The sequence below is a fragment of the Dinoponera quadriceps genome, unplaced genomic scaffold (genome assembly GCF_001313825.1).
Source record: "Dinoponera quadriceps isolate SergipeBrazil2010 unplaced genomic scaffold, ASM131382v1 scaffold113, whole genome shotgun sequence".
Classification (NCBI taxonomy): domain Eukaryota; kingdom Metazoa; phylum Arthropoda; class Insecta; order Hymenoptera; family Formicidae; genus Dinoponera; species Dinoponera quadriceps.
Genome location: NW_014554899.1, coordinates 1,840,915 through 1,861,143, shown reverse-complemented (window position 1 = coordinate 1,861,143; position 20,229 = coordinate 1,840,915). Strand labels below are relative to the sequence as shown.

The 20,229-nt window shown below is 43.5% G+C and overlaps 1 protein-coding gene across 1 annotated transcript in view; it reads left to right on the top strand.

The window, feature by feature from the left end:
• Positions 1 to 2,491: 2,491 nt before the first annotated feature.
• The window catches only part of LOC106742534 (E3 ubiquitin-protein ligase MIB1), a 440,290-nt gene continuing 422,552 nt past the window's right edge, over positions 2,492 to 20,229 (top strand). The window contains exons 1-9 of the mRNA XM_014615582.1: positions 2,492 to 2,619; positions 3,011 to 3,189; positions 3,662 to 4,009; positions 4,088 to 4,288; positions 4,376 to 4,495; positions 4,578 to 4,907; positions 4,994 to 5,141; positions 5,264 to 5,505; positions 5,599 to 5,796. Of these exons, the coding sequence (XP_014471068.1) occupies positions 3,088 to 3,189; positions 3,662 to 4,009; positions 4,088 to 4,288; positions 4,376 to 4,495; positions 4,578 to 4,907; positions 4,994 to 5,141; positions 5,264 to 5,505; positions 5,599 to 5,796 (1,689 nt within the window). The 5' untranslated portion in view covers positions 2,492 to 2,619; positions 3,011 to 3,087. The remainder of the gene's footprint in view (positions 2,620 to 3,010; positions 3,190 to 3,661; positions 4,010 to 4,087; positions 4,289 to 4,375; positions 4,496 to 4,577; positions 4,908 to 4,993; positions 5,142 to 5,263; positions 5,506 to 5,598; positions 5,797 to 20,229) is intronic.

Here is a 20,229-nt window from a genome sequence, read left to right as displayed (position 1 = left end):
TTCCCCCGGGCAAATTGTTTAATTATCCCGGTAACGATGACATCGATCGATCGATCGTCGCCCGAGAGCGAGAGCTATATGCAACGCTTTGAGACTCTGGAACTTGGGGCGCGCGTATCCTTAGTAATAATAAAAATAGAACGAATGCTATATCGTCGCACAAATACTGCGCATACTGTCTGTATTTATAATAATCGGACGAAGACGAGTCGAAGTTCGGTCTTCCTGATATCAGCGGCCCGTTAGTTCTAGTACTCGTTTATCGACTAAGCTCGTATTCTGCCCAGGCGAACAGCTTCTCGCGGAGAAACTATCACGAAACATGCGTTTTTCACTTTGTTCGCAAAGGACCTCTCTCGACTCTTGAAAGACCAACGAATATTAACCGCGGCGTATTATTCATAGAGCTTCCACGGCAACTCGATCGTGATATACAAAGTGGCCATATTGTTACTGTCACTATCTTCCGACTTGAACGAAACGAATCTTCCACATCGATAATAAACGATTGACACACGTATGGAGCGCTTTTGTTTGATGTCGTAACCGGTATAAAGAAGGGAAAAAGAAAGAGGAAGGAATGATCGGCGCTTCGACATTCGCGCGCGATTTGAGGTAAAGTCGACTCAAAAAGTACATCGTGAGCGAAAGTGATGCTGATAAGGCGAGAGTGCGGCGGGACACTCTGTGTATTTTCGCGACCATCTCGTGCGTTCGACTAGATCGAGATGAGAGCATATCAGCATGTCATAACTCTCAATTAGCTGACGATTGGGGAAAAGAATACGCGATCTCGAACTTGTCTTCCATCGCGATTAAGTTCATCGTCCCGGCGCGTGCCCTTCGTCTAACGTTTCGCGACACGCGGGGTATCTTGGATAATTTGCTCAAGGCTCATTGAAAGTTACGCGACTGATAATTAGAACGACGCGTAAAATCGATCATCGATGCTTGCGTGCGCGCCGGTCTCGCCGGCATTTTCTGCGCGAGATGCGCGAACAGTCGGTTATCGCGGCTCGTCGCTTGAAACAGATTCGAGTCAGTTCTTTCCAAGCCAATTGGTCTGTACTTTTTAGCTGAACTGGTCGCGCTAGTTGAAGAAATTTACATACACATTGAAGCGTATGGAGCGTACGTGCGAGATTCTCACGCTGCGTTTGCGTAAATTTCGTGAACTAGCGCCGCCGGTTCAGTTAAAAGGAACGGAGCAAATATAATCTAGCGATTATAGTCCGAACCTAGTATTTATCTTGATATCCAGCCCTTCACTCATAGCGAATAATATTACCGAAGGTAATGAGTGTCGAGTGTTATATCGAATAAGTACGATATTATGATATGCATATAGCTGTAACGTAAGGTATATGACCATGGTGAATACATAGTATGTGCATGTAATAAACTCTTGTCGTAGTCGGGAGGCAGCGAAGTGTTCGTGGGACACTTTTCCGGACTTGCGCAACTGCATTGTTATATAAACGCATATACGCATTGTACTTACGCACAGAGAGCGACCGAATTCTGCCCACCGACGTCGTACGCCTTCGCACAAGCCGTTGCAAACGTATTCGCGCGATCGCGTCTCCGACATGTTTCACTTCACCGCAGAAATATCCGGCAGGAACGCGGAACTGGAACGGTTTGAAGTTGGTCGCACGAGTGCGTAACTCAATAAGCGTCGCGCGTCGTCAGTACGTAAAGATACTCATCAATCCCCCGCGCGATGGACATCCCGACGTTTCTTTTTATACGTGAATACGATCGTAACGGCTGCTATCGCGCCCTTATTCCGCATTATACAATTTGATATCGTTCGCCGCGTATTATAATAAATATGTGATAAATGGAAATAAACGAGAGCGAGCCGGGAGTTTCCCGGCGGTGCCGACTGTACGGAAGTAGGCTAGGTTTGACAGTACGTGCTAGTATAAAGTGTCCTTTTATATGAATAAAAGATTTTGTATGTCAATTCATGCGTCTCGTCTTCACCGCCATGCAAACATCTATTATTCCCTGGTTTGCTTCTCTTCGCGATGAAACTGGTTGTCTAATGAAAAAGTGATCCCCCCCCCCCAGACAACACGATATCCAAAATCGAGACATAAGACGTCTTTAAGATATCTTTCAGACGTTTTCAAGATATCTTAAAGACATCTTATGCCCCGATTTTGGACATTGTGCCGTCAGAATACCGAAGGTTATAATCATATTTACCGTAATAAATTATGATGTTACTAATCGATTAAACGTGAAATTAAGTTGATATTTCGTGTCATATAACTCAGCCAGAGTTAAACAGTTTTGATTTTCTACGAAGAGTGCTACGAGTTCTCAGGACTGATCGGACAGGAAGAGACGGAGATGTTTAGAAGGTATAATTTTAAAAGAGTTCGTTTCTTAATGTTCCGATGTTACGAATATCAGGCGGTTCGCGTTCCGACGTTCCGGGTTTAACGTTTCGTAGTTCAGATTCGACAACGGTTACGAACAAACATGTTGTAACCTGCTCTTCTTCCTTTCGCCACAGGTTTAATTAAGATATTAACTACAACGTATAAAGAGCATATTGTGGAGATTAATGCAGAACGATGTAAAGAAGATCAAAGAGGAGTCCCAAAAGTAAGTTATATTTTTCTAGAAGCTAGGAAATCTCTTATTTTCTAGAAGGTGTAAAATCATGCATTTTATTGACTGCAGTGTATTCTGATAATTTTTTTTTTCTCTTTTTTTAAATACTCGGCAAGTTTACAATATTTATATATAGACTCTGAAAAAACTCACGAGAGATTTCTAGATTACCTAATGAAGGTTAGACATTAGGCCATAAAGGTTAACGCATTCTTTGGCAATAAAGCATCGTTCAGTCAGAAAGAGATAATATTTCTGGATTATTTATGGCTTAAACTACCTGGCCAAGATAATTTTCAGAAAATTTGATGAAGCCAGGAATGTTCCTAGAGGTACAGTGTTGGTAATGTGTGTTTTGACGCCTGGTGGCGTTATTTTACAGTGTTCGTGCCAAGTGGAAAAGTATCGTGTTCTTGAAGTTTTCAGCAAAATACGTGAAGGAATCATTGTCAACGAGCGATGGAGGCTGGTGCGAGTACAGGTACTCGTACAACGCGATTTATGATGGAAGGTGTCGGCGCCCGAGTGATTCGTGGGCCGGAATGGAAATGGGGAAAACAGGTTAGGATGAGAGGTTAACTGCATTAAATATAAGTTTTTCGATGTAACACCATGCTCCTTTCCCTTTTGATTATTTGTAATAAATACTTACGCCTCTCCTATTTTTTACACCGACGATTTGGTGATTTTTTGTAAAAAAATAATATCTGAAAAGGAATAATTTACTTTGCTATAAGGTTATTCTGTAGACATTGTTTATTGCATTGATATTCTCTACTTGATTAGATTGTAAATGTATTCTTACCTCTTTATCGAATTCGTCATTGGACTTTACTGTACTATATAGAAAAGTATTTATGATTTTTTGAATGAACAATAATTGTATTGTGTATAGTGACAGTAACATGTCCACTTTTAATGATATATGACTGATATATATATATGCGGACATATTGTCAGAAAATCTCTTTGCATAAATAGCAAAACTCTAAGAATATTTGATTATTATTACATAATTGTATGTGTTTGAAAGGATGGCGGAGAAGGTCATGTTGGTACTGTCAGGAACTTTGAATCTCCAGAAGAAGTTGTGGTTGTATGGGATAATGGTACAGCGGCCAATTATCGTTGCTCCGGAGCATTTGACTTGCGTATACTGGATTCAGCACCAACTGGAGTGAAACATGATGGGACGATGTGTGATACCTGTCGCCAACAACCTATTTTTGGGATTCGGTGGAAGTGTGCTGAATGTGGCAATTATGATCTTTGCTCTATCTGTTACCATGGAGACAAGCATCATTTGAGACATAGATTTTTCCGCATTGCTACACCAGGAAGCGAGAGGGTTTTGCTGGAACCTCGAAGAAAAAGCAAAAAGGTATGAAATAATGATTGATAACCTTATTATTTAAACTGTATTTGTTACATTTTTTTTGAAATCAATATCTTACTTTAGATCGCAATTCGTGGCATATTTCCTGGTGCAAGAGTTGTACGTGGCGTAGATTGGCAGTGGGAAGATCAAGATGGTGGAAATGGTCGGCGGGGTAAAGTTAATGAAGTGCAAGATTGGTCTGCAGCTAGTCCACGCTCAGCAGCTTATGTTATTTGGGATAATGGTGCCAAGAATTTGTATAGAGTTGGTTTTGAAGGAATGGTTAGTATTATGTTGTTATAACATTTACACATGTTATAACAGTTACACGACGAATTGTATACTAACTTATCTTCTTTTTTCGTGCAGGCGGATTTGAAAGTTGTCAATGATGCAAAAGGACAAACGGTGTACAGAGATCACTTGCCATTACTAGGTGAGCAAGGTCCAGGTAGAACAGGACCTCACGGTCTCCAAATTGGTGATCAGGTGAATAATTCATTTTTTGTGATATTTCTGTTATATATATGGAAATTATATGAAATAATACATTTTCTTTTCATATTCGTAGGTTAATGTCGATTTGGAATTGGAAATTGTACAATCGCTACAACATGGCCACGGAGGTTGGACAGATGGGATGTTTGAGTGTCTCGGCACTACAGGAACAGTCGTTGGTATCGACGAAGATCATGATATCGTTGTATCTTATCCAAGTGGCAATCGATGGACTTTTAATCCGGCTGTGCTTACCAAAGTCCAGATACCTGTGCCTGTTACTAGCTCAAGCTCCGATAATCAGACATTTGCAGTTGGAGATTTGGTTCAAATATGTAATGATATAGAAAAGATCAAATTACTTCAACGTGGGCATGGGGAATGGGCCGAAGCAATGGCCCCAGTAAGTGTTTTAATATACTAAGTGTATGAAACATATAATTCTAATTACTTTTATGTCACATATTTAATTTTGTACAATTTTTCCAGACTTTGGGGAAAATAGGACGAGTACAACAAATATATCATGATGGAGACTTAAAAGTGGAAGTTTGTAGTACATCATGGACATATAATCCCCAAGCTGTTACAAAAGTTGCCAGTAGCGACGGAAGTGTACAAGGAAATAGTAGTGGTGGTAAGCAAGAAGATGAATCATTGATTAATCATTCTGTTAGTTATATGCTGGCTTTAATGCGATAATAATAATATATGAATGAATACACCTGATTCAAATCATAACACTGTTTTGTTTTCCAGAGCGGTTATCGGCACTATTGAAGAAATTATTCGAAACGCACGTCTCGGGTGATGTTAACGAAGAATTAGTAAAAACTGCAGCAAATGGCGACGCTGCTAAATGCGAAGAATGCTTGAAACGGCCAGAAGCCGATGTGAACGGTGTATTCGCTGGTCATACCGCTTTACAAGCAGCAAGTCAAAACGGTCACCTAGAAGTAATCAAAATACTCCTCCGGTATAAAGCGGATGTAGAGATAGAGGTCAGTTTTTTTTTTATAGCGAATGATGATACCGACATTATATCGGAGTATATTTGAGACATTTTCTTATACTATGTGTTTTTGCAAAAACAGGATAAGGATGGTGATCGAGCCGTCCATCATGCCGCTTTTGGTGACGAGCCGGGAGTTATGGCACTTCTCGCTGGTGCCGGAGCCGATCTAAACGCTCGAAATAAAAGACGTCAAACTGCTCTTCATATTGCAGTGAATAAAGGACACGCTGGCGTAGTGCGAACCTTGTTGGAGCTAGGATGTCATCCGAGTTTACAGGTGAGTGCATGCAACTTATATCGTATATTCACACTAACATTCTCAGCGTTCGTTTTCAGAATGTTGTACGCTTGTTAAGTGTATGTGTGTATGTGTTTGTTATATATTATCCAACTTGAAAACGCGACTGTATCGGATAATATTAAACACATTTTATACATGCAATAAAAAGTGTTTTGATTGTACGACGCTGCGAATAATAGTGTTATTATACTTCCGTTAATGTTTTTACTGCGCCGCAGTGTATTAAAGGTTTATTAACATTTACGGGGAAAATGTTACACACCGGGCTATTGGCATTGTTACATATAGATTAAACAGCAGTTCCGTTTATACGGTCACGAAGTAAATCAACGACTTAGAAAACCGCGGGTTTATTGTAGGAGATTGTACCGGAATGAAATCTCGTGAAATATAACCGTAGACGGAGGTTTCAGTGGTGGGCCACAAGGGAGGATAGAGGGTAGAGGGAAGGGGTTGTTTATTTTATTCTTGAACTGTCTGAACGTGATATATTTGTAGTATTCCACCCTCCAATGATTTATGCCGGTGCAACTGCGTAAACGAACACCTCCTACTACTACCCCTTTTCCTCTTTCTTTCTCAACATTTCGCTTCATTTTCTTTTTCTCATGCCGTTTCCGACACTACATGATTCTTTTCTGAACATATAATTCGATAATACGGCGGCTTATAGCTCATAATTTGTATCCTGAAATATAATTCTTTCGAGCCTTCAATCTTTTTAATCCTCTACAAGCTGTAAGAGCAGAACGTAGGAAAGTATATCTACGAGCTCAACAATTTTACAGGTACATTCTACATTTCAAAGTTTGCATAAATAATGTTACGATGCGCGGTGGTCTTATACGAGTGTTTTTTGTTCTCTTCCTGTTTGCAAGCGATTTTTACAAAGTCGAATGTGGAACGATAAAGCGACTTGCTTCGAATAAGGAAAATAAATTTGGATTCGACACGTGAAAAAGATGTAATAAGGGTAAAAGGAGCGGAGAAAGAAAGAGAGAGGGTGGGAGGAGGTTAGAAGCGAAACGGTGGGTGGAGGAGAGAGGAGTATGTGGCGTCGAAGAAGGAGGGAGATTCCAATCAGGATATATCGGCATATATATTACCTTCCTTGCCTCGATATTTGAGAGCGGAGCCTGCAGGGCTGGCGGGTATAACCGCACGCAGCTGTATTTTATTATTGATGGCCCCGGGGATGCTTGTGAATTTTCCTCGCGTTAAACGGTCAACTGTGCGGACGTTCACTGATACCGCAGATGCTTAAAGTATTGACACGATACAATCCCATTTTCCCATCTCACGCCGCGAACTACTACGTCTGATATTTGTATTCTCGCTCCTCTCCTTTTTCGCTTTTGAGATCGCTTCTCGAATGTCTCGCGTAAAGCAGCGCGGTAGCGTGCCGGCGTGCTTGCTCGCCGTTACTTTAGTTCGAACATTTTTCATCGCTTTTTAATACCCGCCCGGTATCCGCGCACGAGCGTCGGGATACGCGAATGTGAATTAGTGTTAATTCACCTTTGTTACACGGGTATCTCCTCATTTGCAGGAGACTTAATTAATTCAGTTATCTGCCTCGAGGAAGCCTCGAATTCCACCTGCGTTACGAGTGTCGCGGGATTGTGTTTGAGAATACGTGTTGCGCATAATCAAGGCGCTCTGTGTGTATATTTGGCGCTCCAGCAATGGGGTATAACATCGCGGATCCCTATTTTCCTCCGAAACAATTCGAACCTGAAGACAACTAGAAACGTTTTCTGCGATAAACAACATTTACGTGCTCGGCATACATCGACCATCGCTATTTTCCCGTCTTTTCCGTCCCGTTCTTTTTTCTACCGAAATTACTTACTTCACAGTCGCTGGATTTTCTTTGTTTTTTTTTTAATTTCAAGGATTTTCCGCGTCGTTTTACCCCAGAAAAATATATTACGTAATTTCTGAGCGAAATAGCTATCCCCCCCCCCGAAGGGGCGGATAGTTTATCGAAGGCGCAGGAATATTTGTCGGCATCTCTTAGAGCGTTAGAGCATTAGAGCATGTAAGTAATTACAGTAAATTATCGCGGAAGCTTTTTCTTCTCATAACGCTCGCCAACGGCTGAGAGAAGTAATTAAGAAAGTTAGGCAATACCCTCCTCATTTTCATAATCACCGCACAAAATGGTATAAATTAACAGTAAACGTAAATCAACGATGTTTTTACGCAGTACTGGGTGTATCGCGACCGTCGTGAAATACCGTTCCGTATATTTCATCGGGCCGGGGGGGCACGAGGTTCGCGAAAATATGCTTGCATTAGCGTTCGCAGAATTACGGTTTCGCGTCTGTTTCTCTTCTTGGCTACGCTCGTAGACCGCACTTAAACAACCGGCATTTGCATAATTGCACTTTTTAAGTGGTTGGAACTTCTTAAATGAGAGATTACGGCGGAAGTACATTGTCGAATCCAAAGAGCTGTATCGTTCGCGTTCTCTCTATCGAATTTTTCTGTATACCGACAGAAATCGGAAAACCATAACCTGTCGCATCACCACATCATCCTTACTCGACGTTGTGTCATTTTTGTCTCACGATAACCACGGACGCGTTCGCCGTGATCTTACTTTCCGTCACGAGAGAGTTTTCGAAAAGAAACTTTTTTCTCTCTGTTGCACACCGGCTTTCGTGTGTACTTTCGCGCGAGGGAATAAAATTTCAACGATCACGTACGTATGTGCCCGACAAGAAAGGCAGACTCTCTGGCGGCACGTGCGCGAAATTCCGACAAGTCGATTCGACAATACCCGCGTCGGAGACGGAGGGGTTGGAAGGGCGAAGGGAATTTTTGCGATCGCGCTATCATCCTGTCTGCTTCGTTGAAGGATCGGACTAATCGAAATACCGGACGTCTTGGGGTTACGTGTGTAGGTGCTCTCGATGTGTAGCAACCCTTCGTTGCTTCCGTTAAAATCGAGCTAGTCATTCTTAACGGTTTCCGCTGTTCATTTCGGGATATCCGGGGAAAAATATCGAGAGACGCTCTCAGCAATAAAGCTTTTATCTCCGATCGATCTTCCGATCGTACATCTTTTTCTCATTGTTATAGTCGCGCGAATGGAGGAGGTGAGGGGGAGGGAGGTGATAATCACGAAAATTGGAGCGGAATAATTCGTTGATGAGTTTCATGCAGTTGCCGCGATCATAGATTTTCGGGGCAACGTTTGCGTCGCGACAAGGAACCGGCTGTGCTCGCTGTAACGCAGTTGTCGGCTACGTGTATCGCGTGAATTTCATCCAATGAGGATTAATCGCTTTGGAGAAACTGCATTCTCTCGTGACGCTCTGTGCAACTCAATCTCCTCGACATGGCATTCTACCAGTCGAGACCATTCTGTTTTACGAGCACGGTCAGGACATCGCGTACACGCCATAATCGAGGCCGATTGTGTTCGTTGTATAGCCGATACTGCCGAATAAATTTATGGAATAAATTGTGCGTGATCCGCACTGCGAGACCCGATCTGTAACTTTGCTATCAAGTACTATTGATTAAAAAAGCATCTCTGTTTGATCATTTTCGGTAATTAATTATTTCAATATTTTATTTTACCCGCGTATTTAATCTTTATTCTCCTTTTCGGTAATCAACATGTTAATTATATGACTTAACTATATAGAGCAAGTAGAGAATGTGGGACAAGTAAATATTAAATAATTCATATATAGATATATATATATATATATATATATGTATAATGAGATTAACTCTGGAGTGGTTGCGTACGTAAATGCAACACGAACAGTCACGTGGATGACAAATGTCCTCCATTTTAATTTGAAATTTTCGAAAAAAATGGCTTTGGAAAATAATATTTGTTTATATAAAAATAATCACATAAAAGATCTTATTGAAAACGGACGAAAGCATTTTAATACGCATGGATGATACCTGTCATCCGCGCGATCATTGTTGGGTTAAATCGCAAACGAGCAACTCATTTTCTCTTCCATAATCCTTTTATTATTTTTTTGACGTTGGAAATTTCGATAGGAATCAAGGATTCAAAAGGGACAGAAAGTAGATAACTGTAAGGACGATAGTATTTGTGCATCCAATAATTTGATATAACACAGTAGATATTTGAATTTAAATTCGATATAATGACAAGGATGAACAAAAGTAAAAAGAAAGCATTTGCAGATGAGACTTGCAGCCCAAGGAGAATTATTAAAAACCCAGTAGATAAATTTCTGGTGTCTTTTTATTCTCAATAGATTCGTTAATCATCATTAAAATCAGAGACATCCTGTATAATAAATGAACTGACACATCCGATATATAATACATTGTTGCCCGTATCCATATTTTAACCGTTTTAGCGCCACGCAGCGCGATCGCGCTGTTCGCGTACTGCGGTGAAATGTGCCGCGATGTTTGGTCACGATCGTCAATTCGCAACGCGCTCGGTTCCGAATTTCGCAAACTTTTGAGTGTTTAGTATAACGTTTCTGATATGACTGATGAAATGAAGCGCGAGCGCGCCGAGCGGCATATTTCGACGAAAAAAAAGAGCAGCGCGATCGCGTCGATCGGCATTATTCGCAGATAAATGAACGAAGCGCTATCGCGCTGTATGGCACAATCCGACACGGATTTTTAAAAACCCCTGGCACTAAAATGGTTAAGGTTGAGGATACTAATTTATATAATAATTGTTATATTTCGAGTTTCTCTATTGACTCTTCAAGTTCGATGAAATTTGCAGGGTCAGTGTAGAACTGAAATTTCTACTTAGGATCGGGTGACATTTCTTTCAATAATCGCGTTTTTCGCAAGGGAGCTCTTGAAAATTAACCAGGCAAAATGTGTGAGCGATACATTCGCAAGTTCTTTGCTCCATCGTGCGAATAATGCATTGAATCGAACCCGGCAGTCTTTGCGCCGATGCGATCGTCTTCTATAAGGAAAAATGGTTCATTTCGACGAGAGGAGGAGATGCGCTCGGCAGGTTGAAATCGGAGGATGGAAGAGCGCCTATAGCTCCATATGGCCTCTATTACAAATCCAATACCCACCTAGTCTGATAGTACATCGTTTCTCTCTCTCTCTCTCTCTCTCTCGTTCTGTCTTCCTCTTCCTTTTTTCGATCCGCGTTACCGTCGCGTCGCCTATAGCCACGTCCTGGCTGCGACGCCGCTATAAAACATATTCGCTGACAGCGACAATATTCCCCTCGGTGCAGACTCGACAGAAGTAACGCTCTCGGGCCGTACGTTCGCGCAGAAAATGCCTACTCTACTACGCGTAGGAAATCGTGTCGCCGTTTGATCGCTCGCAAACGTAATTCGGTACTTGCGTTTTTCCGGCGCCTCTCCTTCCGGTTATTATTTAGCGTTATATTACGTTGGCGAACCGATCGGTTCGCTTCATTTCGCATTCCCCCATACTTGAAATTCGATAGCGTCGTGAAAGAGTGTCACTTGAATTTATATCTTCAATCTTCTTAACCTTTTTATCGTTCATCTTCATTATCATAACAGATCGTTGCTCCGCTCTCATCTCGTCCTGATGTTCATTGCGCCGTTGTCTCCCGAAGCCGTTATCTCTCGAAGCGAATTAATTTTGTTACCGTTTCATATTCATCGTTATTCGCATCGTAATGTACGAATTCCCATATTTCGCAAAAATGACTGCTAGCCTGGAGCATAAACATTTCGTCTATAACTTTCTATGTCTATAACGTCTATGTCTGAGGGGAAAAGCCGTAGGGACCGATGCGAACCGTAGAATCCAGGGGCTCCTTTTTCCGGGGATGTGATATACATATATCGGGCACTGTGCAGCCACGGTGCCGCTATTCCCAGCATGCATCGCCACCCGCCTCCTTCCGGAATAGCAAACTAGCTCGTTGGTAGTCGAAAAATGCTCCAGTCCCAGGCCAATCCCTCAAGAACATGGACAGAGCGTTTTAAATAAATACCTGAATAGATTCTTGCGCGTAAACGGATTTAACACTTCTCGCTTTTGCAGTATAAAGGCCACCGTTTCGGGGCGTATTCTTACATTCTGCATGCACCTTCGTGAACGGAATCTCTATTCCGATTGTAGCCCGCTGTTCGACGTTGTAAAAACGTTGCCGGCGCAGTTTTCCCGTTTTCCATTTTGCACGACTGTCGGTAGTACGTGAAGATCGCGTATTTAAATTTTATCCGCCGCTTAATTATCGCTTGATTCTCTCGCGAAAGACGCGCGTTTGTCGATGAAACGTAATTCGGCGAGCTCGAGTCGCCGACCGTGAAAATGAATATAATCCCGAGTATCTCATTGGCGGTTGGTTCACGTCGGCATTTTTGTTAGTAGTTGCTCATACGTGTATGCCCGTGGCCGACGTAAGGGACCCTATGACACGAGGTCGATGCTTGCGCGCGCGTGTGTGTATGTGTCGTGGCCGCGCGATATCGGGCTCGAAACGTCGGTAGAAGAGGATCGTAAAACGAGAAGCGTATTACGCTGTTAGTAGCGAAGCGGGCGGAGTACACGTTGATTATTTTTACAGTTACGGTCCGCGTTCCGCGAATGTAGACCGCGAGTTAATAAGATAGACGTACCTTGCGCTCCAAAACGCTTCGGATACATCGCGAAAGCGTTTATCACTCGACGGATGCACAGTGCGGGTGCATTTTTCTCTCGGGATCACATCGCTGAAAAAAATCCGTTAGTTAAACTAAAGCAATAGCGGACGCATATATTTCAACCTTTCGGTCGTGTACCCGGATCCTATCAGACGATTGGTAGAGACGCGAAGAATTCGCTTCAGAAAATCCCATCGACATCTTTTCGGCGAAGATGGCGCACGCTGTGTTAACGCGACCGCTCGTGTTCCTTCTCAAGACGCGACCTTTGGAGAATTATATTATAGAGGTAAGGTGTTATGGTTGGTACGATCGACTGGGTGGATCACGTCGTTGTCCTCATCATCATCATCATCCTCTTACTTCCTTACGAAAAATGTGTCGGGAAACGTTCGCTAAAGGCCGCAATAACAATGCGACTCGCGTTGTTCGGCGCGACATTAAACTTACCCCGGCGATTAAGGGGTAGCTCTCCGGCGACGGAGGCAACGCGAGAGAACAAGAAACAGCAACAAACTCTTAGCCAACGGTGCCTGCTGTACTCAAGTACTTAGGCGGAGAGTCCCTCCGTGGAATGGCGACCGTGCAAGTGACGGGCTGCTGCACTCAACCCCCGAAACTTAAGTGTGTTTATGCTGGCCCCCGGTCTCGCCACTTGCGGCCTCTCCGAGGGGTGATTCGGCAGCTGCCTCCCGAGGACGCCGCACTCGTGAGATTAGCGCAGAGTCCTTTGGGACATTGCCGTGTCAACACGCGAGTGCTTTTTTTCATAAACAGTGTTGCAACTACCCGCCGCTTTTATCTGCCTCTGTTTGCCTCTGTACGAATTATATCATCACATCTTCGGCCGCTAGAGAGAGAGAGAGAGAGAGAGAGAGATGGCTGTAGATTTTAACTTAACCGTTGCTTTACGAATTTCCCGTTTTTCTTTGGTATTGTCGTGAGACGAATGGAGACATTTTGCCGGGCAAAATCGATTCGTTCGTCAGAGACTCGAACTGAAATATCCGGCAAGTTCGTTTACGGGCAAGCGAGCAACGGCAGGTCGATTCCGAGTCGTTGAATAATCCTCCGGTTATATGGGCCGAGACAGTAGCCGAAGTTTAGGATGAAACTTCTGATACAATGACAGTCGGTATTAACATTCGATATTCCAGAGTCGTAAACCTACGGAGGTCTGCGGCGAAACCGCAGCCATCCCTGCTGCTTCTCTTTCTCTCTCTAATTCTCTCTCTCTCTCTCTCTCTCTCTTACACCTTCCTTCGTTTCCTCTACCTCATCGGTTTGCTTAGGTATTTGTAAGCAGCACGTCTGTGTTGGAGGGTGCGCGCCCTTGTACAGTGCTCGCGCTATTGCGTATTAACGCGGCTTGACGCGAACTCAACGAAGTCTAGAAAGTTAGCTCGTAAATTCCGCTTGATATTCGTACGGGACGCGCCATAGTCCGCGTTATCGATGATACTAAATGAAGGCTTGTAACTTTGATAATAAAATTTCGCCCCGTAGTCGCGTAACTCGTGCGAGCTAACGCTCGATCCAGAATCGCGCGTTTACACGCCGAGAACGAATACACGCGCAATATATCCCTGCGCGTACGCGTGCTGCAACATAGATTGCCGTATCGCGCAGCGAAATATACGATGTACGAAATATATGACGGCAAAATTTGCATCGCACGTTTGTGCCTTCTGGAAAAAAAAAGAAGTAAAACACGGGAAACACGACGACGTATCGCGTCATTTGACAGAAGCGAGTTCTACGTACGCTTGATATAAACTTGATATTTGTAGAAGCTGCAGACTCGTGTTGCTCCAAAATGGATCGCGGCAGATTGCCTGAAATAACAATGGTATCAGGAGATAAAGTATAACCGGCCTGGCTTGCTGGCTATTCCACCTTTCTCCCTTTTCTGTCCCTCTTCGCAACCTTTTCGTGCCATTGCTTAAGAATCACTTTGAATCTCTTCAGAGTTTACACATACGCGTTTACACATACTGCAAAAGAAGAATCGATATCATTCTGCCGGGAGAATCCGTCTTGCTTCACGACCTCATTGAAGTTAATTTTGTTGCCACTGACGTTTTCGTCCGATCAGCTGTTACAGTGCGTACTCGAAAGGGTAGCACGTCGGTTGGTCGTTTTCAGATATCCTGTATGTTTGACTATATCGTATTTTTATCATGAAACGTGGTAGCCTACTATTATATGCGGGTATGTTTGGTCAGGGCAATCAAATGTTTCGGAGAGTTGCGATCGTTTCACATAGTACTTTCATTTCTACCCAATCTGCCTTCGCTTGATTCCCCGGCACGACGTAACGTCGCTACGTGACAGGATTTATTCGCGTGTCGGGACGTTAAATGTTTCATTGCGCATATCTTTAACGAGGTTGGGGCAATTTGAACGTTTTACAGGGGCCTTATATTCGCCTTTCGAATTTCCTGGCAGAATTCGTGCAAGTAATCAAGTTTTATAGACACGAACATGGGTCTCGCTTTACCGTTGTAGGATAGGGGCGATTTTGCGAGGGTAACGAACGCATCGGTATTTCCACGTTATACTCAAATCGAGTTTCAACTGTACAACTTGTTATCGCGTACGGAATCTATTCATCGAATCGGCCGGCACAAATTATTTCATATCAGCGAGATCATTTTCATTTGAACGGATGACCTGGGATCTCCCTCGGGCAGCATCTTTGTTCAAGAGTCGTTTCAGTGTTTTGATTTACGTATATATGTGTACCCACATGACGCGTAAAGCATAAAAGCAAGCGGGAAAAGTTTTTAAAGACTCTCCCGTCTAACATCGCGGTAGTTTATTCACTTTTTATGCGCCTTCGGAGCCTCGTTGTTCTTCCGATACTTGCGTTATACGGTCAAGAGTAACAAATGCCCGGGTGTAAGTATACATCTTTATGTATGCTGGAAAAACGGGTAATGGAGCGATACGTAAGATTGATAGTTATTGTACTTTATCCGTTGGCCCGATCTTCCGCCCACGTGACCAATTCCATAAATGCCCGATTTTGATACTTTATTTGCGCACGAAATTGCGCTGCGCGTTTGATACGATTCCGATACCATTGATTCGTATCTCTTCCGGAAAGTTGTTTTATTATGCGCGCTTCGTTTTTGCGAACTTTCAAAAGGAACGATAACACGCCCGCTCGGTGAACATCGGAAATGAAACGCATATAATACGAGATCGCGAAAAGCCTCGAGACCATAATTTTGTCTTGCTTTTTATGCGATCCCCTTTCTTTCCCATCGCGCCCCTGCGGCGGCCCGTCGCGATTTTTATAGCTCTCGTGGAAATATTTCACGTACTAAATTCTCGAGATAATAATGCGCTCGTTCTTGAAGTATTCTTACATTATAGCGGGATAAAAATTTACGCTCGCCGGGACTGCTAAACTAACTCGCAATTCCTGAATATCGGAGCATTGGAAAATCCGGAAAATATGTTGTATCATTCCAGACGGGATTTCACATAAAATTGTCGTGTGTGTCGGAACATTACTTCGCGATCGTTTCGCCATTTCGTAGTCTGTTGCAACTACTAAACACTTGGGAAGTTTATGCAGGCTGGTAACATTCGAAATAGCGTCTGCTCAAATTTGCAACACGTGCCTTGTAGTACGTGCTATTGTAATTTAATGTCTCTCTCTGTAATGTCATTGCCTTAATCATATCTTACAACTCAGTTACTTGGCGAATGCATGTGATTGCATTTCGACGGTGTAAACGTCGCAAAATGCGAAAACTGCGAATAATTTTACATCTCGGAGAGGCGTCTCTTTTTGGCTTTACGTTCTCTCAATATGATGATCAATATCAGCCGGCTGAAACATTTTTGTTTCTCAACTCGTTTACGGAATACGCGATACGCCACTTTCTGCGATTTTTGTAAAACGAGCGGTTATTTTTCTTTCGTTATTTTTCCATATATACTCCGTGTGCTCTGTATTACATCCGCGCTAGCCGACTTCTCTTTCTCTCTCTCTCTCTCTTTCTTTCTTTCTTTCTTTCTCTCTCTGGCAATGCAAGCAGACAGCATAGAAAATTCGATGGAATGTTCCAGAGCGAAATTCCAGCGCGGTTTTACGCGGAGGAACGAACATTCCGAAATACGCGTTAGATTATGACAATGGCGGTAGTCATCGGGGTAAAAGCGAAATTTATACCTCTATCTCTCTTGTTTGCCGTGGCGAGACTCGAGGATTAAACTAACCCTGGCTGGCTTTTTCCTACATCGAGTTCGCACCACTCGCTCCCATCTCCGATCTGGCGTCGTCTATCCTTAATAGGCCATATTATCTCCCAGCCGGAAAGCTCGGGTAATTTTAAAAGTTCTCTCGTATCGGCCCCATGGTGACACCCCTGGCGCTTTCCCAGATAACGACGGATAAAAGCGTGATGAGGGTGGACGAGGGAATGCCGGTACTTTTGCCGCTTGCAGAGGAAATAGTCGTGGACATTTTTTCTTATGTATTTTCCGAAAAACAATATCGGTTCTGCCCGTGCACTTTCGTTCGGTAGCCGCGAGCGTCCGTTGTGTACGAAATATAGAACAATGAGATTGCATTTCAGCCTATTCAGCGATCGCGCAAAAAATCTCTGGTAAAACGCAAATGCCGAAAAGTTCGTAGCATTCGTTGAATGCTACGTACTTGTTGAATTCTCACGAGGGGTTGCATGAAAGTGTATTTTAAGGTAAAACCTACGTCGAAATTCCCTTTGTCGAGTAATTACGTCTGCTCCGAAATGCTAGGCGCGTTTAAAGCGCTCCGTGATACGCTAATGTTGCCTGCCCGGCAAGAAAGATTACCGTCCCATTTGTCTACATGATGTATCCCGCGCTGGCGATACTCCTTCCTCGACACCGGGGGTTACTTCGCAAAAAGCGATACTAGGGATTCATAGGCGGGCAAAGAGAGAAATAGCGTGTGCGCCGGTGGTAGGTCTCGCGAGGTAGGTCGGAAGGCTAAGAAAGGAGGAAAAGAAGAGGAAGAAGAGAATCCTAGGTAGCTACTCTAGGTAGCACGCTTCCTCCGCACCGAGTTACATGCGCAAATCTACAAACGAGTAGACGCATACAAAACAAAGCATACGCTCACGCACGGGGCTTGCTATTCCGTCGGCAATGCTTCTGCATTATAATGTTTGCACCCTTGTTTATTTTACCTTGTTTATGCCGCTGTAGTCCGGGAGCGGAGTGCCGGCTGTTGTTTTGCGCGAGGCAACTAGTATCACTATCTCTTCTTCTCTTCTTTTCTCTTCTTTCCGTCCTCCTTTCTCTCTCTCTCTCTCTCTCTCTCTATCTCTCCCTCGACATCAATCTCCTTGATTCTCTTTCCTCGCATTATTCGCTCGCTTTTATCCGGCTCTACGTTATCCTCCTTTTCTGGGTTATTATTCCTTTCCGCAGATACGTGGGGATTGCTGCTTATCTCAATTAAAGTAGACCATTCTCTTTTTTTAATATTACGAACACGTTCGTGTGATGCAACGGAAAATTTCGGATCTTACGATTGTCATAGTATGCAATAGGTAATAATTTTGAAAGAACCCGCTGAGTGGATTCCGCCGAAATGCCACTTCCCTTCCTAAGTATATAAGACGACGTGCTTCCCGGTGAAAATTTAAAATTCCCGGTGATCCGCCGGGAAATTCCTCGGCTTCCCGTGGGGTGTGTTGCTACCTTCGTCGCGTCCATCGTGTCAGCGAAATGAGAAAAGGGAAACATTTTGAAATGCATTGAACGTCACGTACGGGGACAAATGTTACGTTGTTAAGTCCGTTTCGAGTCAACGTCCACGGACGTCGGTAACATTGGCGAATCTACAGTTTCCCGCGTCATATTTTATCGTGATAAGATTTCGATTCATAAATTTTCCACATGATATGATGCACACCAGACGAGCTGCATTAAAAATATACAGATCTGAAAATACGTTTTCGCATCGACATACGCGCGGACGATATGCGCGCGCTCGACTCGTAATTTACAAATGATACGCCGTGCGCATTTACATTTACAAACGATGTGATATCGCGATAGCACGATGATTTTTGCTCCTCTCTCCGACTGCATCGTCGCCATAGCTCGACAACCGGGCGAGGTACGATCGTATATCTAGCGCGCCATTAGTTCCCGGGTGTCTAAACACTTTGGAACACAGTGGCAGATGGCAGACGCTATAGCACAATAGACCGTTTAACTAGGGTTTATCGGGAAGTAGGCAAAACCCATTAATATTTCATTCGCTAATGCACAACGTTGGTCGAGTTCTCCGTGTTACCTCGTATCCTAATACCAGTCGTGATCCAAGTTGTCGAATAAACGTATCATCGTTACTTTGCGATCGGGGAAACTGGGGAATCTATTTCTTTTACAACTGGAAAATTTAACAAAATTTTAATATAGAGTATAGAAATTCGCAGGATAAACTTTACATTTGTGATTTTTGTTGTTGTCAAAAGGACACGAAAGTTCCCTCGAGTTTTCACTCAAAATTTAACATATTAGTGAATATATACATGCATTTATATGGATGTTCTTCTTCACGCTTTCTCCAAATTCACAACGAATCGGCCGTAGGATAGCTCATTAGATCTTACCTGCGATCGCGTAATTGCAAATTTGCAGAATCTAATCTCTATCTATCAGCGCTGTCTCCAGTCTCGCTCTTTTTCTTGTATTAACGCCGTAATGTTGGTTCCAATCTTACTTATCCGTTCGACGGGACCGGCTTTTTCAGCCGGGCGGCACTTATTTAGTCGAGACTTAACGTGGATTAATGCGTCCCTTACGGGGACGAAGCTGTAGCTATGGAGTCCCATGTGGCCTTTTAGGCGACTTCCGTGGACGGCTGTGCACGCGACGACGTAAATTTTCGGAAGTTTCTCTCAGTTAAGATTTACCGGACCCATCGGGTCTCTCTCTCTCTCTCTCTCTAGATGCTACGTGGCGCTCGGACTTCTCCTGTATCATTCGCAGAAGTACTGTTCAATTGGCGATTCAAGTGTCGTCGCCTTGTGACATGCATCATACACCGGCCGTTGCACGCGGACATATCGGCGAACTTTTCGTGACTGCCGTTAGAATTCCTTATACGTGACTGCACGTGGAATGACATAAATTTTCGCGAGTTTCAGCGCGTACATCCAGCGTCGGTGTTTTCGCGAAAACTTTCTTCTGGATTTTCTCGGCGCTTCGTCCGGGCGAAACTGATGCGAGTTTCATTCGCAGGCCCGCCGACTGTTGTTCGAGACTCTCCAGGCACTCTTTCCTCGAATATCTTCTTTCGGGGTACGTTTCAGACTGAAACGTTGAGTGGAAGGCGAGAAAAGTAGGGGAGAAGTGGTCGTTGCTCGCCGGAAAATAGAACGTTTCGCGCCGAGTGAGCTACGTAATAGTGTCTAGTGTCTACAACTTCGCCTGCTATCTCTTGGTTCTGTTCTGGCGTTTTACGGATTTTTTTTTTTTTTTTTTTTTTTCAAGCGCAAGTGTCGTGTAAGCTCCTAAGCCGGTATCGCCTATCTATCGTTCCTCATTGCTCACGTTTAACCGATCGGTTGTTTCGTTATCCAATCCGATCTCGGCCCTACGAATACCACTGAGAGTTCAAAAGTGGAGACCGGATATCGCTACCGAAATAGCCTCGTCGTAAATAACGTTACTGAATAGCTCCTCCAAATCGGCTCCCGAATTGTTCCTTGACTTTAGATTTAATTGGCGTTAGATTAGCGCAATTTCGCTAGTAATCTTAACTCGTTAGGGACGATATCGC